Source organism: Neolamprologus brichardi, chromosome 18 (genome assembly GCF_056152115.1).
Source record: "Neolamprologus brichardi isolate AB-2024 chromosome 18, ASM5615211v1, whole genome shotgun sequence".
NCBI lineage: Eukaryota > Metazoa > Chordata > Actinopteri > Cichliformes > Cichlidae > Neolamprologus > Neolamprologus brichardi.
This window is the reverse complement of record NC_142121.1, coordinates 24,789,588-24,817,186: the sequence shown is the minus strand read 5'-3', so window position 1 is coordinate 24,817,186 and position 27,599 is coordinate 24,789,588. Positions and strand designations below refer to the sequence as shown.

Below are 27,599 nucleotides of genomic sequence, written 5' to 3'. Positions count from 1 at the left end.
ACCTGAATAGTCCTGAAACTGTAGAAAGACTTCGTGGGAATGTTAGACCAGATGCTTTGGATGTGGATATGCTGGATATGCTTGCAGTAATAACAAAACGCTTTTGAAAGAGTTGCATCCGAACAAACCACAGGAACCATGTACTGGTTTGGTGTTGGGCTCTTTGACAGTGGCAGAGGGTTGATGATTTAGTAAATGGTAAATGGCCTGCATTTGTGTAGCGCTTTTCTAGTCCCTAAGGACCCCAAAGCGCTTCACACTACATTCAGTCATTCACCCATTCACACACAGGCGATGGCAAGCTACATTGTAGCCACAGCTGCCCTGGGGCACACTGACAGAGGCGAGGCTGCCGGACACTGGCGCCACCGGGCCCTCTGACCACCACCAGTAGGCAAACATGGGGTTAGTATCTTGCCCAAGGATATTTGGCATGCAGCCATGCAGCCAGGAGGCAGGATCGAACCACCGACCTTCTGATTAGTGGCTGACCTGCTCTGCCACCTGAGCTACAACCACCCGTTAGTCTTGTTTTGCATCAACAGGACCTGGGCACCTTGTAGTCATTGAGTTGACCATGAACTCCTCTGTACACCAAAGTATTCTAGAGTCAAATTTTAGGCCATCTGTCTGACAGCGAAAGCTTGGCTTAAACTGGACCAGGAATGTGATCCCAGGGAGGCACAGCAGCAAATCTACAATAGGATGGCTGAAAATAAAAAACGTTTTGTAATGGCTCAGTCAAAATCCAGACCTCAACCTGACTGAAAAGCTGCAGTGGGAGGTTAAGAGCACTATCAAATTCCTGCAAACGTCAACAAACTGCAACAACGCTGTAAAGAAGAGTGGGCCAAGTTTCCTCCAAGGATGGGAGAGACTGATAAAGTCATACAGACAATGATTACTCCAAGTTATTGCTTCTAAAAGGCTTCTATGAGCTACTTAATCATAGGTGTTGTTGGAATTAAATAATTTGCAGTGCCTCAATAATGCTATGCTTTTTATTAATAATAAGTGTTATAAAGTTATATAGTGTAGTATTAAGTGGACGCAACCCTGAAAAATAAAGGCAAGGACCATGTGTCCTTGGGGAGTAGAAAGCTGCAGACTCTCACTCACGCTTGCCTGGGAAAATGTAGATAAGAGGGGACCATCTCTAGTGGAAAGTTACTGAGACACTGTTGTTTAGACTATAATAGTAGTATAATAGTAGTAGCTTCTGTAATAAAACTGTTAGGGGCACACCAGCATTTTGAGATCCATGGCAGCATGTCATGCAGGACGCACCTCCCTTCTAGAAGTAATGTGAAAGAGTAATAAAGTGTTAAATGGTCTACTGAGCAGTGTTTTGTCTTCTATCGGATGCCTCTGAGGAATCAAAAGAACTCGGTGTAGTGTTGATATTTACAGTGTGCATAGTTTCTCACAACCTGCTTCTCCTTTCTTTAAATATTGATGTTATCGATCATCTCAGGTAGTATTTAGCTAACTTACAGACTAGATCATTTTTTAGTGCTTCCTGATGTGTAAAAGCTTAGGTTGGATAGGGTGCACTTTTTTTTACCATGAGGGTACAAAGTTCTGTGGACAAGTGGATGACCTCCTGAATATTTTCAGCGGATACTGCAGTGATGCTTTCTGGGGGCTGCACTAACTGACAGTTATACAGTGAAACTCTATTTTCAGACTGATTTCTGAACATGATAGTGGATCTGCTGTGAAACCCCTATCAACACACCGAAAAGAGGGCTAAGTTAAAGGGTTAAGTGCTATTGGATGGGATTAGATTATTTACTTCATCACTGGGTGTATTTTCCATATACATGACTTTAAAAAAAAAGAAGAAGAAAAAAAGACCATGGATGCTAACTTGCTAAATGAAAGCACCACCTGGTGTTGATGTTACCACCTGATCCAGCCTCGGATGTGAACTGAGAAAAATACTGGACAACTTTCTCTCTGAGGCAGTGAATGGAAATTCCTGGTCGCCATATTGTTCATTGAGTACATTACATCAGCCAAAACGATATTATTAATTACCCCCACCTTCCCGCCTCCCCTTCTGGCTGCTACTCATCACCCGTGACGTCAGGGCGGCACGGCGCGGGGGAGCTGTCCTCGCGCGGAGGGTGCTGCTGCTGAAACAAGATGGCTGTGCGCGCAGGAGGAGCAGCGGCGGCGGAGGAGAGCTGAGGCAATGCAGAGGAGGGGGGGCGAGGAATTCACTTCTGTGTGTCTTTCTTGTCCTGCCAAAAGAGCAACAGCCCCGCAGAGGAGGAGACGACACGCTTCCGAGATGGTGCTGATTTGTTTCCGTTACCTTTTACGGTAACGGTTTTTAACGGGGCTTTTTTAATTTTAATTTTTTTTTAACGGACGGACTGACCAAACAAATCACGGAGTCTGAGTAGAGGACAGCCGGGGACGCTCAACACCGCTACCAGAGATGTCCCTGCTGTGTGTGGGAGGTAAGAGGGGAAATGAAAGAGGCCGTGAAAGCCTGCGTGTTTCATGTTATTGAAGTATTACTAACTGCACCAGCTGTCTGACAGAGCCTGCGGGCTATCAGCTCCCAGCAAAAGTGTGTATGTGTATGCGTGTGTGTGTCCCGAGCTATTGTGCTGAATAGTCATTAAATCTCAGAGCAGAAACAGCACGTTCATTGCGTGGGGAACACCACTGGGATACTTTCAGCAGCACCGTGTGTGTTTGTTCAGCGCTGTCTGTGCTCACGTGTGTCTAACATGAAAAACAAGCAGTTGTGACTGTTTGTAGTAGAAAGCATGAACGGACTCTTTGACTTTCTGTAAGCCCGGGGAGAACCGCTGCTTCCTCTCCCGGCTCGCACTGTTGCGGTTGCCCGGTGTAAGCCTGCGTGTGTGTCATCCACTTCATTCATTCATGCGTGGGCAGTCCAAGGAGGAGGAGGAGGAGGAGGAAGACGAGGAAAAGCCCCTGCCGCTGCCGCACCCCTCGCCTCCTCCTCCTCCGTTCACCGTGAGGGAATACTGGCGGTAGTCTGGAGGTGCGCGTCACTTCTGCGCGTTTTCCCTCAAGCGATGCGTCACCTCCTCCCACCAGACTCCCCGAAAGCACCTGATGCTGATACTGTTGCCTCTCCGCGCCATGAATAAGCATCTGCTGTGATTGCTCATAAGCTGGAACCTCCAGCTTCACATCCAGGGCGCGGTGAACGCACACGAGGAGAGGGTGAGAGAGGCGGGGGGAGATTTTACAGAGAGACACGCGGTTGTTCTCAAGTGCGTTTTTGGCATAGTTTGATGATAGATTGGGGCTGAATCAGCAAAAACTTGCCACCTCAAAAAACCCAAAACTGTTTAAAAACTGTAGTCAGTAGATGGAATTTAAGCAAAATTGGTGTTGAATAGCAAGTTCTCTAAGAAAGTTCCAGCCAGAGCTCTCGGTGTCTTGTAATTATTCATCTACATTGGTCTGGTCTTTAAGATGCCATGAAACATGAAATGAAACAGAAGCTTTCAGTTTAAAGTCATTCAAAGTAATTTAATGGGTACCTGCTTTCTACTTTTTACATATGTGATGTGTAAAGAAAGCCCAGATGAGCCTACATGCACAAGTGCACTACTGAATATTTGTCATTTTTACTTGACTATTGACTTTTATATCAATTCTCTAAAGCTGTGACTAATACAGCCTCTAAAACAGATCAACGGTTGGGCTGTAGTGTAGACATACAGTGTATGTGAGCTCTAGGCAGCTGTCACATGTGTGTTAGTGGCAGCGTAAGGACAAAAGAGAAGTTAAGTGGTTTGTGAAGTCACCTTTGATATGGCAGGCCCATTATGGATGCCAGCCCACCACATCTTGTCCCACCGGGTCCACCCACTGACTGTTCCTGCTCTGAGTCAGTCCCAAGTGTCATTAAGACGCTGAGCGTTATTCATTCATAAACACTGGCTGCGGCTGTCAGTGTTGTAGTCTACGAGACTTGGCAGCGGGCCCTTTTTCTGTTCCGCTTACATCATTCATGCTTACCTGACTGGAGCTATTTCTGGCCTCCACAGTACTTCATGCCTCTCGAATAGGCAGCATTTCTTTGGCGCATCTGCCGACCAAGCAGAATTCAGACACTGATACAGATTAACTCTGAAAAACTTGGCTTCTTTTCCAGCAGATATCCCACATACTGTACTCTGAAGTCCACTTATTCTCCTTGTCCTCTCGATTTGGACACTAAATCAGGGACTGACACTATCAGCAACTGCAGGGGCTGCTGCAGATCTCATGTATATGTGATCCTTCAGTATAAGGCACTGTCTGTCTGAGTCATGTCATCCCTCGTTTCTGTCACTGGATGGCTGAACTCAGCTCACCGTCAATCTATTTTATATTCCCTGACAGTTCAAGTTGAGGCGTTTGGTTGATTCCCTGTCAAGTCTCTGTTTTCTTGGCAATCCACTTATATCCATTAAGTTAGACTCTGCTGTGTCAGAGGTACTTCCTGATTGAAGTTTCTGCCTGAGGAAACTGGGCTGTGCAAAATTTACCATTGAGTATTTAAGATTGTGCCACATATCCTCTTTGTTAAAGGAAACCAGCTAGCTAGAAGTCGTTTATTCACACGATGACTGTCGAAACATCTTTGACTTCACCCATAACCTGCAGTTCAGACAAGCTGGTCATAAAATCTTATGACCATAACTGCTAATCATGGTAGATGTATAGCTTTTAATAATTCATATCAATAAAGCTTTATTTATATAGCGCCAAATCACAACAGCAGTCACCTCAAGGCACTGTATATTGAAAGGTAAAGGCGATACAATAATAGAGAGAAAACACCAACAATCAGACGACCCCATATGAGCAACGACTTGGCAACAGTGGGAAGGAAAAACTTCCTTTTACCAGGAAAAAGCCCCTGACGTAAGACAATAACAGATACATTCTGGAAAGATTGACATATATCATGTTATATATGTCTAATGAAGTGTCATCATTCATCTGTGAGCCTGTCCAGATTTCTGGCACACCAGATGAAATTGCTGGCATGTCAGAGATACATACCAAAAAATAAATAAATAAAAATTTTATTTATTGTGCTGACAGCTGAGTTGGCGTGCAGCTGTGATGAAATGTTGTTTGCAGAGTATTTCTCATCATAACGCTCACTGTCAGAGAGATTTATGATTGCATGCTATCATTAAGCTTTAGCTTTCTGCCACTGAAAATCCAATTCACTTTTTATTGATCCTTCTTTTACGTACTGCTGCTTTTCCAGGGCCGTGTTAGTGTTGACATTAAAACACAGCAGGAGGCAGGCTCTGATGGGGTCTTCCCAAACAATGTAAAGATGTAACATTGAATCAACAATTTCATTTTCGGTTGTCTTTTACAGACATCAAAAGGAAGCAGAGTGTCAGGGCAAAACAAAAAAAAAATCAATGTTATTGCAAATATGATAACCCATTGTTTGGATATTTATTTGTGTTTAGCAATACCAATGGTGGTGGATCTTAACATTACTCTCATTGCTGCAGGTGTGTGCAAACAAGCGTACACACCTGCTGATGTAACAGCGTGCCACTTGAGTTTTTGTGTGCGGCACGAAAGAAGTGAGAAATAGAAACATAAAAAAAAAATAAAATGAAAGTGCTCTGCTGACTCAGAGCAGTTTTTATTTTATGGTGGTCGGTTTCTGTGTGGACAAGCCTGTGGAGAGTATTGTGAAGTAATTTGTGAATTGGTGTTAAAATAGTTTTTGTTTTAAAGATCTGGTTGCATAATCCAGCGAGGCGTTTTATTAACATGTGCACACACATGTAGTGTGGGGATCTGCATGGAGGAGAGCGAGTGGGTAGTGGAGCATTAAAAATGTATGGGCGTTACGTCAGGGCTGGTAAAAAGGTGCTGCAGAGAGAGAGAGAGAGAGAGAGGAGAGCCTGGGCTTTAACTGTATACTGAAAAATCACACGTGGTGAAGGTGGATGTTCCCTTTGAAAGCTCGTACAATAAACCACAATCAAGCCATATAACTGAGCTCCTGCATTATGTTAAGGACTTCATAATTAAATCACTTGCTTTATATGTGCACTGTGTCTACTACTGGGGAATTAATAAAATTGAATAAACGCAATTAATAAAATTCTAGTTTGGGTTTCAGTTTAACCCTTTCCACCCTGCTAGTCCCTGTATCAGGACCATATACAAGCCCATTTTACCTAACACTTACACTCCAATTGATGCACCAGGGGTAGCTTGTGGTTCAGTATTTTGCCCAAGGGTATTTGGACGTGCAAAATAGAGAAGCTGGGCATAGAACCACCATCCTTCTGATTAGTAGACGACCCGCTCTGTCTCCTGAGCCACAGCTATCATTGGGCAACACCACAGTGTTTTAATTGAATACACCTTACTGATTTAACTTGGTGCGTGATGACTCAGAAGCAACACCGTGGTGCTTGATTTCTGTCGCATCAGATTCTGTAGAGTTGCAGCTCAGCAACAAAAGCACTACCTTTTAGGCTGAAGTAAAATTCTTAGAGCAGAAAAGTAGTGAAAATAAAAACAACAAAGTAAAACTAAATGGGAAAGGAATTAAAAATGACTTACTAAATGTATTTAAAAAATGGATAGAATATCATTTGTCTGAGGCTGCTCATTGTTGTGTAATTGGAAAGCTCATTAAGTGTTTTCTGCATTTGTTCTTTCTCAGACTAAAAGGAACTGAAATGAATAGGATACATTTTATGGGTTAATATGCTGTAGTGTTACTGCTCTAACCTATTAACTAAAATGAGACTGACATCTGAGCTCTATCGCGTCCGAGTATTAGCATGTAGATGCGTTGTATTTACCATTTCTGTATCCCACACTGATGAAACTCAGCAGGACATCCGTGTTTTTCATTGCCAACTCGGCTGGAACTTATAAGCACCGAGTTCAAGTCTGGATCATTAAAATTTAGTTTCCCTGAGTCAAGACTTGTGCTATTTGTGTAAAATGTGGATGTTTGCTGTGCAGTCGTCACCAATTCCATCATATTGGAAAGTATGCGAGGCTATTTTTTTCTCAATCTAATAATGCGATTAATTTATGCAGTAATTTGTTGTGATTTCATGTTATGTGTGTTTTACTAAAACTCACACTGTCATTTCTTATGCATCGCAAGCATCTCCGTGCTGTCTGATTTCAGTGCAAAAGCTAAAAACAGAAGACACATTAGCATGGCAACAGATGGTGTTCCTGTGTGTCACTGTGTCCCTCTCTGTGTTTTCACAGTGAAGAAAGCCAAGCTGGATGGACCCCAAGGTAAGACCTGGGATCCTGGAAGTAACATGAGGTGCAGGGGCAGAGATATAAGTCTTTAAAAAGACTGAGCACACATTGTAAAGTCAAAGAATAGAGGGACAGGAAATCTGTTATTGTGTAGGAATACAGTTGAAGAGAGGGAGACTACCTTATTGTTTTCCATTTTAAAACACCTATTTCTTCTTCCCTTTCTCCTCAACAGAGAAGTTCAACACTTACGTCACTCTAAAAGTACAAAATGTGAAGAGCACAACCATCGCTGTCAGGGGCAACCTGCCCAGCTGGGAGCAAGACTTCATGTTGTGAGTCCTTTGTCATCTTCTGACAAAGCTTCCTCTCTTTCTCCTTCTGTACTCTCCTCTCTCTAACTGCATTCTCTTTCCATTCTCCCATCACACTCTCAACTCCAGCTACTTGAGTGCTTTCATGATGTTTTTTTTTTAAATCTCAGCTTTTCTCCAGCCCTCTCCATTTTTTCAGTCCATCCCAAGTGCCCTTTATCCCTGTATTGTTTCAAATATCTCTTCCTCTCTGCCTACAAGTGCCTCATGCTCTTTTTCATCTGCTCTCCCTCGATACTTCTGCCCATCTCATCCTTATTCTCAACCTTGGCTCCTTCCCAGCCCCTCTCTCCTCTCCTCTTCTCTGTCATTTCCTCTAAACACATCTCTTTGTTATTCATTTTTTCAGCCTCTCTGTATTTTATAGTTACCCCAGCACCCATCATATTCACAGCTTGCATTAACAGTCTTTATTCACTTTAAAATTCGTTTGTTTTGTCTTATTTTACTAAGGATGTAATTGGTGGTTTCAGCCAATAAAATATTACACAACACTGAGTATTTTTCATATAGAGTGATCCAGCGTGGTACTGACAGAGTGGCAGCATATGGGTGATAAATGGTGAGAATCACTTAGCATGTGGGATGCAGCAGGCAGGATTACTGCGGCGTCCTGTGCATCTGTATGATGGTCGGAGGCGTTGAGTGGTGTGCTGGGGTTGCATCAGTGAAGCTGCGTTATGTAATGTTTGGGCTGCAGAGAGTGCCTCATGCCCTCACTCAAACCGTCTTTAAATGACTGTGCCCCCTTAGTCACCACCATGAATCAAACAGGCACTTTTCTTAAAAGGAGTCACCACCGAGATGGGAAATCCACTCCCTCCATTTCTTAATTAAAGTTCCCGATTTCTCCCTCCAGGCATGCGATACAATCACCTCCTCCACTGCCTTCATCACATTCTTACCCTCCCTCCCCCTTTTTATGCCTCACTCTCACTCTTTTTTTCTGTCCTGCTGTCTTGTAAATGTTTTATGGTTCATTCTCACATCCCAAAGGAACATGTTTTAAATTTGTCATAGCAGAGCCCAAAAGTAATTACTTGTGTTTGTTTAATGTGGGAAAAGTATTCAGATTCATTACTTAAGTAAAACTACTTGTAAAACAAAGCAAAGGTCATCCAGTACACTAGAATTTAAAAATTCTTAAGTGTTCATGGCAAAATAGACTTATAGTAAGTATAAATTGTAGACCTACACTCACTGGCTGCTTTATTCAGTACACCTGCTGAACTGCTTATTGACACAAATATTGAATCAGCCCATCACATGGCAGTAACTCAATACACTGAGGCATGTAGACATGATCAATATGACCTGCTGATGTTCAAACTGAGCATGAGAATGGGTGAGAAAGGTGACTTAAGAGACTTTGAAAGTGGCATGAAAGTGGTCTGTTGGTGTCAGAAGGGCTGGTGTGAATATTTCACAAACTGCTGATCCACTGGGATTTTCCCACACAAGCATCTATAGGGTTTTCAGAGAATGATCCTAAAAAGAAAAAAGATGATTCACACAAGCTCGTCAAAACCTGACAACAGAAAATTGGAAAAATGTTGCCTTGTGCTGTAATAGTCTCAATTTCAGTTTAGGCTCATGATAGTAGCGCAATGGTGTGGGGCATATTTTATTAGCACAGTTTTGGGTCCGTTAGTACCAACTGAGCATTGTTTAAACTCCACAGGCTACCTGTGTATTGTTGCTGGTCAGGTCCATCCTTTTATGACCATAGTATACCCATCCTCTGATGGCTGCTTCCAGCAGGATAACGCACAATGTTGCAAAGCTCAAATCATCTCAAACTGGTTTCTTGAACATGACAGTGAGTTCACTGTCCTTCAGTGACCTGCACAGTCACTAGGTCTCTGGAACAGGAGATTTACATCATCTGTGTGCAGCTGGCAAATCAGCAGCAACTGTGTGGTGCTCAAGTATATCAGTCATACCTTTAAAAAAGTGGCTAGTGAGTGTATAATAATAGTTGTTACGCAGGAAAAATATTTTATTTGACACTGATATGTGAAACAATGTGAAAGTGTACTAATTTATAGTTACACAACTGTGCCATTTAATCTACTAACACAGGTTTTTTTTTAAATCTGTTACAATGTTTTGCATTTTATAAGCTAATCATATGTTCCTAATGAAAAAGTACAGCTTTAGTCTCTTTAATGCTCTTAAAGTCTATAGACGCATGCAATAGTCAAACTCTTTGTCTGGATTTTGGACTTGAATTTTCTTTGTCTTCACAGTGAAATTAACCGCCTGGACCTGGGTCTGACAGTAGAGGTGTGGAACAAAGGATTAATCTGGGACACCATGGTTGGCACTGTGTGGATTCCACTTCACAGCATCCGGCAGTCCAATGAGGTTTGACACTAACCACGATCACAACTTTAGAAATAGCTGTCAAGTGGTGGTTGAGGACTCTTCACTCGGTTTTATGTTTGTGTAATGCAGGAAGGTCCAGGGGAGTGGCTCACGCTGGACTCTCAGGTCATCATGGCTGATAATGAGATCTGTGGCACCAAAGATCCCACCCTCCACCTGGTTTTACTCGATACGCGCTTCGAACTGCCTCTAGGTGAGAAATCAATATTCACATCAAAACCAGAAACTGTCAGTTGGTGGGAAAAAATGAGAATTTGAAATTACAGGAAGTCATCAATCCTGTTGGCAACCAGGGGGATATGGAGCAAATAAATGATGTCTGTTGGTACATTTTCACAGCAAACAGTGATAAATGAGGACCAATAATTTCTGACTGATTAATTAAGCTGACCTACTTTTCAATTCTATGTTTGAGAGGACGTTGTGTGCAGATGTGTGTCATGGAGGGCAGTGTTTGTGCACTTCTTTTCTCGGTGATCATGCTGTGTTCCACTTAGCATTGATTAGGTGTCATTTTCATGCAGTTTTCCCTTCCTGTAGTCAGTATTGCACACCTGACTCCACAGTTTGTGGACATGACCTATTTATAGGTACTTGGCTTTAGACCTGTAAGTGGAGGAGGGCAATTTTCAATGTCACTGTATCCTAGTTAGACCAAAGTTTCCAATCTGGGTCAAAAATATTTACGGATGGCTTGTTATACAATACTTTGTCTTCATTTGGGTCGCCTTTCATTTGTGACATAGAACAAAACAGTTCTTATGCAGACAGTCCTGTGAAAAACTATTTTAAGTGCTTATTTAGGAGAAGCTCTGTTTTTGCTGTGTTTGTAAGTGAGCCTTTCTCGCTGGTTGTTTGCAGATATCCCAGAGGATGAAGCACGGTACTGGGCCAAAAAACTGGAGCAGCTCAATGCCATGAGGGACCAAGATGTAAGCTACCCAGTTTGATTTAATATCCCTACGGCACATCCGTACTTTTTAGGAACAAGCCAACATGATTAATTGGGGGAATATTTTGCAGTTTACGAGATGAAATCCAACATTTTCTCCACTTCTGTTTCATTATTTTTCAATTATCCTCATGGTCTCGGCTCCAGTACTCATACCAGGAGGAACAGGAACGCCCTCTGCGTGTGCCAGGAACCCAGTGCTGTAAGTAACCCGTCGCTGTTTTTACAAATCAGTTTGTGCTTAACAGGAGAATTATGTGTCTAGCTTCAGAGATGTAATTAGTTTAAGATCAGCATGTGCATGGTGCGTATAACCACACGAGGGTTGTTGAGCATAAGATGGGGAAAAGGGCCCGGATATCTGCACTGTAAAGAGATCGATAGCGTTATCAGATATCCAGAGGCGAGCTCCTCCAGAATCCTCTGTGTTTCGACCATTAACTCCGTCTGCAAGGCTTGCTGAGCCAGCTGTCTGGAAAGGCTTTCCATTCACCACCTCCATCTTGGAAATTTGAAGTGTTTAATGGCATGGAATCATGTTTACGTTTTAACACCGGTATAATTCATAATCAATACTGACTCCCTCCTGTTTCCCTGCAGGTAACTGGAGTCTGTGGGGAGACCAACAAAGTAAGTGTACATACACTCACACTTTCTAAATTGCTTTGACTCTGCAATCCATCATTAGGTTTGAAATCAAGCAATATGATCGATGGAGCGCTGACTTTGAGCTTCAATTTGAGGTCGTTTTCTTGTAGTTGTATATATCGGGTGAACTGCGTTGGAGTGATTGTGATTTCAGCCACCTCTGAAAGCTGTGTGGCTATATTAAATTCCATTTGTGGTAGTCACAGCAGTACAAACGAATATCTACTTCCAGTAGCAGTGTTACTTGTTACTGCAGGTAATAAACAGACCTCTACGGCCATGCTGGTAAACAAAAATGACTTCAATGACAAAAAAGTTTACATATTATTTCAAGTAATTTGGATGAACTGAACTTTTAACATCAGTTACTTGTTTATTTATTTATTTCATACAGTGATTGAAAGAAAAAAAAATTCAGCATCTCATTGTCCAGACATTCAAATCTACACAAAAAGTGTCCTTTGTCTTGCTTCCTTCCTGACTATAGCTTTCTCTCTCACTGTGATTAGCAGATGGTGTTATATAAGTGCCTTTCAGACTCACCCACACAACTGCAGCGATTCATCTCTCTTCACTCAGATTTAAAAAAAGGAAAAAGCAGGGAGTGGGGTGTGATGATGGATGCTGAGCTGATGGAGAGGGGAGAAACAGGCAAAGAGCGAGAGAGACGGGGGCACACGTGGGGGACACGAAGTTTGATGCCTTTAATTAGTGTTTTTACATGCCCAGGCGGATGAAGATGAAGGTGCGAGCGGTGCAGCGGCTGCCTCCATCAGTGGCTTTCAGAGTGCAAAAGATGATGGATAATGATGAATGATTAATAGATAGCTGGTTTCTCTTTCGACTGCTTCAGCACTGTTCAAGTCTGCATCACTTCCCTCTGGGATTTTTAATCTAATCCAATCTATGGACACCACAGAAAAGTAAAGCGTCCCCTCAGCAAGCGGCGTAGATTTACATTCAGCTATGACGATGAGGGTGAGAGGGAACACGCGGATATTTGTCGTGTGCTTCATGTTTCACTTCACTTTGAATGGCCTGCAGTTTATGGGTGTAGCTGGGGTTCAGCGGCTCATCTTTATTATCTGTAATTACCATAGTGTAAAAAATTGGTTTAGTGCTGATTAGAACCTCTTATCTCTATACCACATGACGGTTTCATTATTTTCATGGTAAATTATTCTGAATTTCTTCTTCCGGCTACAGCAAATTGTGAAGTTTTTTTTTTCTTGCTATGAATGTGTGTGCTCCTCTGTAGATGAAGACCCAGATAGTGCTGTGGACGACAGAGACAGCGACTACCGCAGTGAAACCAGTAACAGCATCCCCCCTCCCTACTACAGCACATCCCAACCCAACGCCTCTGTCCACCAGTATCCTATCAGCCACCAGCACCGCAACTCCAGAAGCTTCTCTTACCCTCGCTCTGGCAACAGCCATGACCTCGACTACCACCATCAGAGGACTGTCAGGTGTGTTTCTGCTTTGGTGTAGGCGTGTCTGTCCCAACAGTACCATGGCTGGCAGATTAGATGTGATGTTTAGTTCAGCTATAACCAATTTTGTCGCAGATGTTTTGATCTTCTATAGTAAGAAAAGGCACAGGGGATATTAAAAAAAAGTATTTTTCCAGGTGCCTCAATAAGCCACGACAATATGATAATGGCCTGTATGAACAATACCTGGCACCTAAGGGGAAATCAGCCATGAACCATTCATTAATTCATGTCCGCCTGTGCTTTTCCTGCTGTGACAAGTCAGAAAGTCCTGTTAATGACTCAGTACAGTTAATGAAATTGTGCAGTGTCTTTGGTGCACATGCAAGCCTTTCATTGTTTTTTTCAGACAGAGTTTCAGAGTTGTTTACAACACTGTTAGACCTCTCAACATTTACATATCTTCCACAGAGTTAGAATGAAAATATACATTCATCCACGCTCTGCCTTATGAATTATTCAGGTGGCAATCTCATGGTCAATACTGCACATAAGATTAGCTGTCTCTGTGAGTGTATTGGACAGGGCAACCTCCTCACATCCCCGCACATCCTTCTTCATCTCTTCCTCTCAGCTCTCTGCACTCGCTCCCTCTCTGCACTTCTGTTTTGTCACCGTGCTCACCATCCCTCCTATCTACACCGCCTGCCTCTCCCTCATTCATCCTTTTTCTTTTCTGTGCCTCTATTTTGTTTTTAATAACCCCATTCATCAAATAGCATGAATAAGTTTTCCCCGTTTGTTGCATTTCTTGATGCTTTTTTCTTTTTTCCTTTGTCAGCTTTCTCTGGGCCTCTTACCTTTCTGTTCTGCTCTATTTCTTGCTACTTGTCTGGTACTCTTGTATCCCTGGTGCTTTTCATTGATTAGCCATCAGCATTATTTCAGGCGGCCTCAAGACATGTAGAAAAGGTATTTTGTTGAGCTGTCTAGCAGTGTATCGGCCATAAAGGGCTCTAATACAGTGCTCTATAAGCATTTTTAAGATAATAGTTCATAGAGGGATGGTAAACCATTTATTCTAAATATGCCTAGATACTCACTAATATACATGTAATAATAGCATAAATTAAAGTGTATGTATGTTTATTATAAAACTCTCAACCTTTTCTTAGTACCTTGGGTACTCTCCAGGCAATGCTGTCTTGCATTTTTATATTTTTCTCTTCTCTTCTCTTCTCTTCTCTTCTCTTCTCTTCTCTTCTCTTCTCTTCTCTTCTCTTCTCTTCTCTTCTCTTCTCTTCTCTTCTCTTCTCTTCTCTTCTCTTCTCTTCCCTCCAGTCCCACTGGGAGCTATGCATCATCTGCAGAGCTCAGCCGATGCAGCAGTCAGCTGAGCGAGGAAGACTATGGTGGTGAGTACGGGGAGAGGGACCTTTACGATGAGAATGACTCCTACCATTCCTGTCACTCCTCCGTTAGCTATAGTAAAGGCTCTCCAGACTGGGACCCTGATGAGACTCAGGGGGCGTACAGCGATGAAGGTGGCTACAGCAAAGATGGAGGAGAAGAGGCTGCTCTGTATGAGGAGGATGACGGAGGACTGTTGTATGAAGGAGAAGAGGAAGGCCTCTATGAGGATGAAGAGATGATGTATGATGATGAGGATTTGTACAATTTGGATGGGACCCTCAGTGAGGACATGGAACCTCCCTTCACTCCCACTCCAACCTCAACTGCCCCTCCAGCACTTGATGTACCCAACTCCAGGCCCCCTCTAGAGAAGCAAAACTCCCTGCACCAACAGCAGCCTCCTGCTCAACCCTCTAACCAGTCCAACCAGGCTCATTCTGCTGGTATGGCACCAACAACACAGCCCCCTTCTGGTCAACAAACAGCCCAACCGCCCAAACAACCCCAGACCCAAACACAACCCCAGCCGCAGCCAGCTCCTTCTGCCACGTCCTTCTTCTCCATGGCCAAACCTCTAACAGCTGCTGTCACAGGATTGGCTTCCAGTTTCCTGTCTTCTGTCCCCACAGCCCAGCCAGCTCAGTCTCACCCTTCACCTTCAGCTGTATCTCAGCAAAACCATTCTGCTGCAGCTAACTCTGTCCCTCCATCTCACCCAGCCACTTTGGCTAACTCAGCCCCTGCTGCGTCCCAGCCCCCTTCCAAAGCAATGGGCCCTTCATCTGAGCAAACCCCATCTAATCTCAATGATCCGGCGACCCAGTCAATGTCATTTGAAGACCAGGCTCCCATGGTTGAGGAGGAACAATGGCTAGAGCAGGAAACAATGCTGGAGAAGGAGGCCAGAACTCCTCCCGCACAGAATGAAGAGATGATTCCCATTGAGCAGAAAGAGGAGAATTTTGAAGAAAGCAGACCCGTGACCCCAGATGAGGAAAAAGAGATGCCACCTGAGAGGTAGGATTGAAGGTTGAATGGAAATAAGATCAATTCACGGAATCAACAAAAAATTCAGCTGAAAACAACCTTTTTTCAGCGGAAAAAAGTCCAAAAAATGTTGTTGTTTTTTCTTTTAGTCCTCCAGTAACAGAGGAGCCCAAAGAGCCAGTTGATCCAGCAGTTAGAGCCAAAGAGAACTGGCACAGACTCTACAACAAGGTCTTAGAACAACTCCGGGAGGTAAGTGCACCATTTACTCCCAGTCTCAGCTCTGGCCGAGCCACACCCTTCCAGCCTCACTGCAACAGTCCACTCAACTGAGCTGTGTGCCTGATTCAGCTCCACCCAGTGATATCAAAAATACACCTCAGTTCCAGGGACTCTAAAGTGTCTACCAGGTCTTTGAAATATGTATGCGCTATGCATTATTTATGTGCAGAGACAGGGTACATACACTACCTTCTTGAGTTCTGTTTTGATAGAGTTTTATGCAGACTTAATGTGTTTCATATTCTATAATTGATACCTTTTTGGCTTACTTAAAAATAAAAATACTTGGCAGGGAGCAAACTTCATATTTTAGCCTGGGTGCAGCTCCACACCACTGCTTGACAAGAACTGCATGGCCTAGCCAGATACATTAAGTTTTGCTTGGTCGGTTTTCACTTGCATATTTTATTTATATATTATGTTGCTGTTCATTGCGTTTGAATTCAGTTGTGCAGAGAAATAATCACTTGCTTCAATGTTTATTTTGATGTGTGTTGCATTATGTTTTTGTACATTTGGCTTCCTTCCCCTCTCTTTATTTTGATTTTTTTTGTTTGTTTGTGCCAACACGCTTTGTTTTCTTTCCAGTTTCATGTCATTGCCATAGTGACACTCACATGCACTTTGCTCGGCCATCATTGGAGCATGCTGACAGGTAGGTACAGCCTGAACGTGTTGCTTGAAAGACAGAAGGAAATGCGTCCTGCTGCATATCTATATAAACAGCCACCTTCGCTTCGTTCATTCATTTTTCTCAACAATTTGACCTTTTTTTGGTGTATCTTTCAAGAGCTGAGCAGTTTGCATATGTGACATAAATTAATTGGCTTTCCAGAAACACCTTTGAATTGAAAGTTTACATAAATAAGAGTACTTTGCATAGCTCCATAATCCATAGTTATTTATTGAATAAGTGGTTCTTTTGGTTCTAAATTCTGCTGCCTATAGAGTAAATGCCTTTGTAAATGCCATTATCTTTGTTTCAAAGCTGTACAAAGAGCACACTAACTCTGTAATTTCTCTGACCCGCCCTCCTTCAAACAGTGATACAATAATTCAAAATGGGATGGGGTTTAAATGTGAAGAGTTTAATTGAGCACTTTCATAATCAGATAACTTTCATTATGGTGATGCAGCTGTATTCATGCAGCATATTAAAGGAAAAGAAAACCCTGTAGGGACAAACTTCAGATGTCTTTTTTCTTCTTTGACATTCCTCCTCTTTCTCTCTCAGGCTCGAGGAGAGACGTCCAACTCGCTGTGGTTTGGTAAAGGAGGGTGAGTCGTTTATGTTCTCTTACATGACGTTACATCAGACAGTGTTTCAGTTAGGTCAAATAATATATCAGCAATTTTACAAAGTACATGAGAAATTTGAAATATTATATAACTTTTTACAGGTAATAACTGTTTCCTTTCCTTTGAAATACCTAGACATTAAAGTGAAGCCACTCCATAACATTAACACTGTCTGAACCCTGAAATGTACAGTACATTGGCAAATATTGTTTATTTTTCCACAAAATTACCAAAAAATTATGCAGTAATAAAAATTACTAACAGAATAATTTGTCTCTTTTCCTGTAAATTTTCTTACACACTACTTAAATTTACTCACAATATAATTGTTTCTTTGTTTCCTGACATGTTAGCCCTGTTATTCTAGTAAATTTACCCTTTAAGTATTTGTAGGTAAATATAATTATTTTGTCATTTCAAGTAAAGTACATTAAAATTCCATTTAATTACTTGGGAAGTATGACAAAGTGTTACCTCAAGTACAATTAAAGTTATCCTCAGTTCATTGGTGAAAGAATCCTTTAGCGTTTTAGATTGACAATCCTTTTTTTTAGCCCAGAAATGTTTTGTTCTGTTTTATTGAGGCTCGTTCAGCTTGTGGCATTAAGCCAGTAAGCACTGAACAGCTCTGGGCTGCCCCGACTTGGCTGGCAGGTCGTTTGTAGATGAGGGAGACATCAGAGCTCAACTGAAGCTTCATGCTGAAGAAATGCTACTTTAGCCAATTAGAAACCCAGCAGTTAATGCGAGGTGTGTGGAGTGTCATGCCCACTATTTTATACAAGCAGCCGCTGTAATTAAACTCCCCAATCAAGTCCTTGAGAAGTCCTTGACTGAGCATTAAAAGGGACTGAGATAAATCCATCACCCTCTTTGTTCCAAATCGCAAATTTATAGTAAAGGATTTTGATTATTAAAATATAAATACTGATGATTATATGCATAAAAATTTTACTGTTTATTGTTTAACTTACAGAATGGGAGGTGCACTATACAGTATTGACAGCATGCCCGACCTTCGTAAGAGAAAAGCCATTCCTCTAGTCAGAGATCTGGTGAGAACATTAACACACACGTGCACAAACACGCAGACACACACATGTAATAAACCCCACACTAAGAATCATTTTTGTGTAGACACAATTGATTTTTGTCTACGATCTTTCCTCTGTCATTGATTCACTGTCTTTTATTTTGCGTTGTAGTTAGTTTTTCTTCCTCTTACCTTATGCATGATTGAACTTCTACTTTTCTAGTTCACCTCTTTTTATAATCAAAAGTAAATTTACTCCACCTGTAGCCAGTTTGATTGCTGTGCTTGATTTGCTGATAAATGCTGCATAGCAGTAAATAAGAGTTTAGGAAACATACTTGTACACACACAGATCATTTAGATTCTGATAGCTCACTGTTTTAATATCCCTAACTTTGCTCACATCTGTTTTTGTCTCCTTCCACCCTGCTCCTGTGTTTAATCATTGCCTGATATCTTTAGGCGATGGTGAGTGTATTTTATTCATCAAAGAAGTCAAATATTAGGATCTATGCAGTTGCTGCACACTTGAAAACATTTTTTTGTTTGCCATCTCCTCCTCAGTCTCTGGTGCAGAACTCACGTAAAGCTGGAATCACCTCAGCCATGGCCTCCACTACTCTCGGCAATGAGGAGCTGGTGGGTTTTCCTCTACATGTTTCTTTGTCAGTTTTTTTTCAGGACCTTCAGAATTTAATAAATAGCTGGACTTAAACGTATGTTTCTTTTCTGTGTGGCACTTGCAGAAGATTCATGTTTATAAAAAGACCCTGCAGGCTCTGATCTACCCCATCTCCTCCACTACACCACACAACTTTGAGGTGTGGACAGCCACCACTCCCACCTATTGCTATGAATGTGAGGGACTACTCTGGGGCATCGCACGTCAAGGCATGCGCTGCTCAGAGTGCGGTGTCAAATGCCACGAAAAGTGCCAGGATCTGCTGAATGCCGACTGTCTGCAGAGTAAGGCCACACAGATTTTGGCACTTGTGCGGACAGGCATAAAACATACACATCTTTCTATTGCGCATCTGCACACACCCAAACTGTTTTAGCTCCTCCTGTGTATCCTTCTGCCCGATTGACATCCCATTATTCTTGTCCTCTGTCCACTCTCACATTCTCCTCCCTCTTCCTTTCCAATTTATCTCCTGAGTAATGTGCTGTCATACTCCTGCCCTTTTTCGCTCTCCCTTCTACCCATAGGCTTTGCATCCATACTGCTTTGTCTAATTTAGTTTCACAAAGAGTGACTTATCCTGTTCCCATCCTCATCTTAGAGTCAGTCTAGGTGATGCATAATTAATTTCTTCCGAGTCCAAAGATTCTTGTAAGATCTTGATCCTGGAAACATGTGTTGATCTTTTTACAGTTACTTGACTATCTTGTTTTTCCCGAGTAGATCAATGGTTAAGTGGAGTCAGTCTCTGTCATTGTTTGAGGGAATTTAGGGCTTTGACTCCTGGCCAAGAAACGTCTTTCTAAATTGATCTGATGCTATCTTAACTTGGTGCCCAGTTTTAAGGAAATATATTGCAGTGACTCAGATATATTCCCTTCCCAACATATTCACACTATCAGCTATTCGTTGTGCATCCCTTCATTCATTTTTTTTCCTGTCTATTCAGGAGCTGCAGAGAAGAGCTCCAAGCATGGCGCAGAGGACCGGACCCAGAACATCATCATGGTCCTAAAGGATCGCATGAAGATCAGAGAGAGGAATAAGCCAGAGATCTTCGAGCTAATCCAGGAAGTGTTTGCCCTCGACAAAGCAATGCATGGCACGCAAATGAAACAGATCAAGCAAAGTGTGCTTGATGGGACTTCCAAATGGTCAGCTAAAATCAGCATCACAGGTACAATTGAATATACATTTATATATTTACCTGAAATAATTGTTGAAGGATAGTGGGACACATGTTTGGAGATGTAAAGCCCATAGATGCAAGTTTGATTTTTATTTTCAAAAGCTGTATTTTCTTTTTCTTTCTTTTGTAAGAGAGTTGAAAATATGTTTTTATACATTTACCTTTCTCTCTCGCCTCTTGCTCAGTGGCGTGTGCCCAGGGCCTTCAGGCTAAAGACAAAACAGGCTCCAGCGACCCTTATGTAACTGTTCAAGTTGGAAAAACCAAGAAGAGGACAAAGACCATCTATGGTAACCTCAACCCTGTGTGGGAAGAGAGCTTCCACTTGTGAGTCCACTAAAAAGCCTATCATAAAAGTTTGAAATGCAAATGATATCTTATTAAAAGTTGTTGAAAATTAAATTTTTATGGTTTGTTTTTATGTCTAAGGCCCACGCAGTAGTTGTAGTTTATTTGGACTAATTTCCCCCACCCTTTCTGTATTACAGTTGTCAACTTTTTATGTTTTCCACCCGTTTGTCCCCCTTCTTCATCCAGTGAATGCCACAACTCATCTGACCGCATCAAGGTCCGTGTGTGGGATGAAGACGATGACATCAAGTCTCGCGTGAAACAGAGGTTCAAACGTGAGAGCGATGACTTCCTGGGTCAAACCATCATCGAAGTCCGCACTCTGAGCGGGGAGATGGACGTCTGGTACAACCTAGGTGAGTTTTTGTGGGACAGGAGAAGAGGCTGAAAAGGGGATAGTGAGTTAGAGATGAATGAGAAGATCAACAAGTCAGTAAGAAATAACAGATAATTGAAGTGCTTGTCTGTTGTAGATAGGAGAAATTTTCACCAACTAAGGGGACATTTCTTACTTTCTCGTGACAGACAAGAGAACAGATAAGTCTGCTGTGTCTGGAGCAATTCGGATGCACATAAGTGTGGAGATCAAAGGAGAGGAGACGGTGGCTCCTTACCATGTCCAGTACACCTGTCTGCATGAGGTCAGTCTGCACAGACATGTGGTGGAAATCCTTTAACCTCCTAGGACTTGGCGTCCACATATGTGGACATCATATTTTGGGTTATTTAGACCAAAATACTCAATTTTGCTCTACAAGGGCCTGATATCCACTTACGAGGACATTATACTGCTACTGTTCTATCAAAATTTTAAACGAATATCCTCATATTTGGCTCTTATTTTTCTTAAAAACAAAAATAAGGTTAAAAAAAAAATCTGGTAATTCTTTGTTTTTACATTCATCGGGCCCCAATATGACTAAATATCAAAGAGAAATTAAAAATGCATACCGTGGAAGAGTTCGGGTCTTAGGAGGTCTTTTCGGAATATTTTAATTATTTATTATATCAGATCCAGTCAGTTTACTTGTGGATGTCACACAGTTTACACAGACATAAATGGGCACATTTAGGTTTAATACTATCATTTTATCCTGCTAATTGCTATTTAACTGCCAGTGATAATGTAAACGTTTTTATAGCTTAGTACATAAAATCGCCCTTACTTCCTCTTTGTATGTGTTCAGCATTTGTTCCAGTACACAACTGAGGAGCAAAACGGCGGTGTGGTAAAGATTCCTGACGCCAAAGGAGATGATGCCTGGAAGGTGTACTTTGATGAAACGGCTCAGGAGATCGTTGATGAGTTTGCCATGAGATACGGAGTGGAGTCCATCTACCAGGCCATGACGTTAGTATCCCAAACAGATCCACGGGAGCCAAATTTAAATGTTTGAAACATGAAGCGCTGACGTGCTAATAAATGGTTTCATGAAGCACACAGTGCATCTAAATCTTGACCACACAGTGTATTTTCTTACCGTGCAATGCAGGAATATGAGATGAGATGAGAAGTAAATGTACTAAATCTTTGCCTTTTTGCCACATCCACCCCACAGCCACTTTGCCTGCTTGTCATCGAAGTACATGTGCCCAGGAGTGCCAGCCGTGATGAGCACACTACTTGCCAACATCAATGCTTACTACGCCCACACTACCCAGTCCTCCAACAATGTTTCAGCCTCAGACAGATTTGCTGCATCAAACTTTGGAGTGAGTCCCTGAAAGATTTTGTCCTTTCTTATATGTGACTATACGCACATGGGACAATTTATTAGGTACACCTTGCTAGCACCAGTTTTAACATTGTTTTGCCTTCAGAACTGCTTTAATTTGTCATGGCACAAATTCAGCAGTGTACTGGCAACATTCCTCAGAGATTTTGGTCCATACATAATAATGATGCTATCTGTTGACTGTGGAAGCCATCTGAGTGCAGTGAACTCATTATCATGTTAAGAAACCAGTTTGAGATGATCTGAGCTTTGCGACACGGTGCACAGTTAGAAAAGGATGGTTATGCTGAGCAACAGTACTTGGATAGGCTGTGGTGTTTAAATGAAATTCAGTTGGCAGGAGGACGCCAGAGTGTACCAAGAAAATGTCACCCACACCATTACACCTCCACCAACAGCCCAAACCGTTGATAAAGGCAGGATGGATCCATGCTTTCATGTTGTTTTCACCAAATTCTGACACTACCATCTGAATGTTGCAGCAGAAATAAGGTCTCATCAGACCAGACAGTGTTTTTTCAGCCTCTGATTGTCCAATTTTGGTGAGTTTGTGTGAACTGTAGTTTCAGTTTCCTGTTCGTAGCTGACAGGAGAGCCACCCGATGTGATCTTCTGCTGCCGCAACCCATCTGCTTCGAGGCTCAACATGTTGTGTTTTCAGACATGCTTTTCTGTGGAAAATTTGTTTATTTGAGTCACTGTGGCCTTCCTACCAACTCAAAGCGGGCTGCTCATTCCCCTCCAACTTCTGGGATCAGTAAGGCGTTTTCATCCAGAAAACTGCTTTTATACCATTCTCTGTACACCCTGGAGATGGTTGTGTGGGAAAATCCCAGTAGTATTGGCTGATTAGATATTTGGGTTAACAAGCAGTTGAACAGGTGTACCTAACAAAGTGGCCAGTGAGTGTATAGTGTAAGAGGAATTATATGATAATTTAAAAATCCTATGAGAAATAAGATAGTATCTCACTTAAACAGCCTAAAAAAGGACGTTAAATGTGTCGCTGCCTACTTTGTTAAACTTGTAATAAGCTGAACATCATCAGATCCATCTTAACTTTGTTTAGTCAAATGGTTGCAAATAATCCTCCAGTCGTGTTACGTTCTTGCATTTTTTTTTCTGCATCTTTTCCTCTGTAGAAGGAGAGGTTTGTCAAACTGCTGGATCAGCTGCACAACTCCCTGAGAATTGACTTGTCCATGTATCGGGTAATTACTTCTCTTATTTCTTTTCGAAAATGTGCTGAACAGTTTCTTTCTTAATTACACGCAGCTTACATAGTATCACAAGTGTTCCTGTTTGTCAGTCTCTTACTCCTGATTTTCTGAGTGCATGCCTTGTTTAAATAAGAAAAGCATGCTTTTAAGCTACTTTGACATGTTATATTTTTTAATTTGTTCTGTTTGCATTTTCAGAATAACTTCCCTGCCAGCAGTCCCGAAAGACTGCAAGACCTCAAGTCTACTGTTGACCTTTTGACTAGTATCACTTTTTTTAGGATGAAGGTAAGAATTTTCTTTTCTTTTTTCTTTTCTCTTTTTTTCCTTCTAAACACGTTAGAAAAATGTCAGTACTTTCTAGAAGCAGCCTGAGGCACAAACTGAGAATCAGCCTCATCAGCATAACCCTACATAAACTTAAGCTATTAGCATGAAGCACTGTAATATGTGTGTGTGTGCTCGTTTTTGTGTGGCTGCTACTGTACACGGGTGCCATTTATGCAGCTCAGTGAGTTTACGGTTAAATTCCCAGTGAGAAAACCCTCCTGATGACGCTGTGTGTGCCTGGTAAATGCTTTGAGGTGTTTTCAGTTCAGCAATATGCTCTTTAATATTTGTTTTCAGGTCCAGGAGCTGCAGAGTCCCCCAAGGGCAAGTCAGGTGGTTAAGGATTGTGTAAAAGCCTGTCTCAACTCCACCTACGAATACATTTTCAACAACTGCCATGACCTCTACAACAGGGAATATCAGACAGATCCTGTGAGTGTGCCTCTGTTTTTGTGTATAGATGCTGCTGTTGCAGTTTTAGGGCCTTTACAGTGAAAGAAACCTTTCTCATTTCAGTCAAAAGCTGTCCCTCCAGATGAGCAGGGTCCCAGCGTCAAGAACCTGGACTTCTGGTCGAAACTCATCACCCTTATTGTGTCCATCATAGAGGAGGACAAAAACTCGTACACTCCTTGCCTTAATCAGTGAGTGTGTGCTTATAAGATTTGTAGTTATTATACACAGGCAATGCTGAAATATCAAGGCTAGTTTATGAAAGGCAGTCTACACGATGCATAATTGTTTTCGTCTGAGTCCAAAGATTCTTGTAAGGACTGACTAGTCTATGAAAGGCTTTATTATTTAATGGGTGGTGGGTGTGTGAAAAAGGAACAAAAAGGGAAACAGAAGTTGTTATGAGACACAAATAGCATCCTTTCAGCACAAAATCCAAAGAGGGCACAATGTCTAAGAAATCAAACAGCTGTACAGTATCAACTCTATTATGTAACTGTGCTTGCAGCAGTCCCTTAGTTTATGTTCATAAAATAACTCCTGCAGCTTTGCTGGTTGTGTATTTTTAATGTTTTAGTACAAATTTAAACAAACCCATAGCTTTTTTTGGAGGAAGAAAACTGAGAATAATAGTATCTTGATAATTTCATATTCTCTCTGTGGTGGATTTCTCTCTGCTGGCAGCTGAAAACATGCTGTGAAAGCACTGATGGAGTTACACAAGAAAGAGCCTGGGCTGTCTTGTTAAATAATACAGCACCAATACTGAATATGGAGCTGGATTTAGTCCTGAGTACTGTGATGTCTCCTTCAGGTTTCCCCAGGAACTCAATGTGGGCAAGATCAGCGCTGAAGTCATGTGGAACATGTTTGCACAAGATATGAAGTACGCTATGGAGGGTAAGTGTTCAGGGTGATGAGATGGGAGTGATGGGCTTTTTTTATTTTGGAAATTTTGCGTGTAATTTTCCTCACCCGTTCTTCCACTTTGATATTCAGAGCATGAGAAGCAACGCCTGTGCAAAAGTGCAGATTATATGAATTTGCACTTCAAGGTGAAGTGGCTCTATAATGAGTACTGCAAAGAACTTCCCACTTTCCAGAAGCACGTACCTGAATATCCAGCGTGAGTACTTTTCTATAGCACCGCATGCTTTTCCTGAAACATTTACCACCGTGGCATAAAGATTTATGTTGCCCTTTGTCATTCTGTGTTGTGCAGCTGGTTTGAGCCATTTGTCATCATGTGGTTGGATGAGAATGAGGAAGTGTCCAGAGATTTTCTCCACGGGGCTCTCGAGAGGGACAAAAAAGATGGGGTAACTGTTTTCAGACATGATCTTAGGTTATGTATTATCAGATTTTCAGGTGTTGCTGTAGTTAAATCCTCATATGTATCTGTTTTAAATACTGACATATGCATAAAACTTCATAAGATTACACCCAAAATGTCAAACATTATGAGATGCAGTTTTATGCCTGCCTTATTTCTCATTTTAAGGAATAGTTAAACTTTTTTGGAACTACAAAATTATGGAGGAAAATGTTGAACAATCACATTCTGTTGAGACAGCAGCTGAATACATAGTAAAAACTTAAATGAGGCCTATCACCTGAAGGCAAATCCCCCCGAAAAATGTATTCATGCAATTTTCATGCAAATTCTGGAATTTCTCATCATCTCTCCGACTCAGTGCATCCCAAACTAAGACGAAAGGGTTGAATGCCTCAAGGGAGCCAATAATGGCTCGATACTGACTCAATACCAAAGTGAAAAAATGCCTCACTGCACCAGTTAGTGCACACATACACACACACACACACACACACACATAAGTACCATGAAGCATCTCACACCTTCAGTCTGGCTCACACCAAAAAGTCGATACAAAGCAGCTGAAGAGTCTCCCAGCTCATATGTCGGGGATCCTTTGGGTCCAATTACTGTCACCAGAGGCGGCTTCTGCTTTCCTGTGTCAGCAAAAAAAACGATCCCCAGGCTCCGGCGCTTACCATAACATTATTTACTTCTTGGCTAATGGCCGGGCTGTTAATGAGGGACTTGTTTCCCATCATGCCCCTCTGATCGCCTTGATCACTCTGATCCAAAAGATTTTAGAAGAACTTTTTTTAAAAAGTCAGCTCCATTGTTCCAGATGTAAATTTCTCCCGTTGGTGGCCATCAAGGGATTCGAGCCCTGTCTGTGTTAGTGTCAGTGCTCAGGTCAATGTGATGTGATGCTTCTAATACTTCTCCTGCTCTTTCTTGTTGATCAACAGTTCCAGGTAACGTCAGAGCACGCTCTGTTCTCCTGCTCAGTGGTGGACGTGTTCTCTCAGCTCAATCAGAGCTTTGAAATCATCCGTAAACTGGAGTGTCCTGACCCTCAGATCGTTGGAAACTACATGAAGAGATTTGCCAAGGTGACTTTCACCAACTAAATCTCTCACAGAGTGTTTCCCCACTGTCATATATGTCTAACTATTACTATTTTATTTTTTAGACGATTGGCAATGTCCTGCTGTCTTATGCTGACATCATAGCAAAGGACTTTCCAAATCATGTCAAGAAAGAGAAAGTGGTAAGCCTGGAAAAACTGTGGAGCTCGAACTGCATTTTATGTTCTACACTGATTGGTGTAAATGGTCAAGTTGATTAATTTGAACATAATAAACTGTTCCTCAGTGTAATAGCTGTGCCCAGGTTGCAGCTCTCAAAGTGAATTAGGGCTGTGTAATTAGCTGAATGTGATATAAGGTTGGGGAAACGTGGGCTGCACTCCCAGAGAGACTGGGAGCCCCCGGAGGTGCACTAATTACTGAAAACTCTTGCTTCTGCTACCCTGCATCAAAAGAGTGCTTTCACAGACAAGGCAATAAAAAAGTTGAGGCCTAACCTTGATTGATCACAATAAAAAGCCAGGAGCAGACAGAGGATGGGGATGGAGAGAGGGGGTGAAAGAGACAAAAGTGTGTGTAATGATTTTTCTCCTTCTCCCGTCAGCCATGTATCATAATCAATAACATCCAGCAGCTCAGAGTTCAGCTGGAGAAGATGTTTGAGGCCATGGGAGGCAAAGATGTGAGTTTCCAAACGGGCTGTTGTCATTTTGGTTGTTCTCATGTGACCCGGCTGTTGCACTCAACACATCTGTCTTCTTCCAGCTCAATGTGGAGGCCAGCGACTTCCTGAAGGAGCTGCAGAACAAACTGAATAGCGTCATGGATGACCTCAGCCGCATCTTTGCTGTCAGGTGTGTGCGTCTGTTTGTCACCCTGAAACCACAGTAGCTTTAACACACACTTAGAAAAATATTTGTGGCCCAAAGAAGCTGATTTTAAGTTATTCAATTACATTTAAATCTTTCATGTAATCTTGTTACATAAGTACAAAATGTTAAATTTTATGGAAAATAGTCAAATGAACTGTACTTGGCTGGTATACACTCGGTTTATACCAAGTATATTTTCCTTAATGATTAATAATCTGAATAAATGATCTTTTGATTTTCTTTTTTTCAGTTACATTTTATTCAGAATTATTCCATCATGTTCGTGGGGGCAAAGAA

At 41.9% G+C, this 27,599-nt stretch overlaps 1 protein-coding gene across 1 annotated transcript in view; it reads left to right on the top strand.

Annotated features, from left to right (window-relative positions):
- Positions 1-2,114: 2,114 nt before the first annotated feature.
- Positions 2,115-27,599, top strand: part of LOC102795251 (protein unc-13 homolog A) — a 33,931-nt gene continuing 8,446 nt past the window's right edge. The window contains exons 1-32 of the mRNA XM_087832520.1: positions 2,115-2,468; positions 7,261-7,290; positions 7,493-7,592; positions 9,881-9,998; positions 10,089-10,212; positions 10,881-10,951; positions 11,119-11,173; positions 11,572-11,601; positions 12,878-13,091; positions 14,397-15,485; positions 15,605-15,707; positions 16,972-17,015; positions 18,013-18,091; positions 18,634-18,708; positions 18,816-19,035; positions 19,701-19,928; positions 20,126-20,267; positions 20,478-20,647; positions 20,817-20,932; positions 21,479-21,642; positions 21,851-22,004; positions 23,170-23,238; positions 23,446-23,535; positions 23,875-24,009; positions 24,094-24,221; positions 24,845-24,930; positions 25,030-25,156; positions 25,253-25,349; positions 26,311-26,454; positions 26,535-26,612; positions 27,035-27,112; positions 27,196-27,284. Of these exons, the coding sequence (XP_087688646.1) occupies positions 2,447-2,468; positions 7,261-7,290; positions 7,493-7,592; positions 9,881-9,998; positions 10,089-10,212; positions 10,881-10,951; positions 11,119-11,173; positions 11,572-11,601; positions 12,878-13,091; positions 14,397-15,485; positions 15,605-15,707; positions 16,972-17,015; positions 18,013-18,091; positions 18,634-18,708; positions 18,816-19,035; positions 19,701-19,928; positions 20,126-20,267; positions 20,478-20,647; positions 20,817-20,932; positions 21,479-21,642; positions 21,851-22,004; positions 23,170-23,238; positions 23,446-23,535; positions 23,875-24,009; positions 24,094-24,221; positions 24,845-24,930; positions 25,030-25,156; positions 25,253-25,349; positions 26,311-26,454; positions 26,535-26,612; positions 27,035-27,112; positions 27,196-27,284 (4,469 nt within the window). The 5' untranslated portion in view covers positions 2,115-2,446. The remainder of the gene's footprint in view (positions 2,469-7,260; positions 7,291-7,492; positions 7,593-9,880; positions 9,999-10,088; positions 10,213-10,880; positions 10,952-11,118; positions 11,174-11,571; positions 11,602-12,877; positions 13,092-14,396; positions 15,486-15,604; positions 15,708-16,971; positions 17,016-18,012; positions 18,092-18,633; positions 18,709-18,815; positions 19,036-19,700; positions 19,929-20,125; positions 20,268-20,477; positions 20,648-20,816; positions 20,933-21,478; positions 21,643-21,850; positions 22,005-23,169; positions 23,239-23,445; positions 23,536-23,874; positions 24,010-24,093; positions 24,222-24,844; positions 24,931-25,029; positions 25,157-25,252; positions 25,350-26,310; positions 26,455-26,534; positions 26,613-27,034; positions 27,113-27,195; positions 27,285-27,599) is intronic.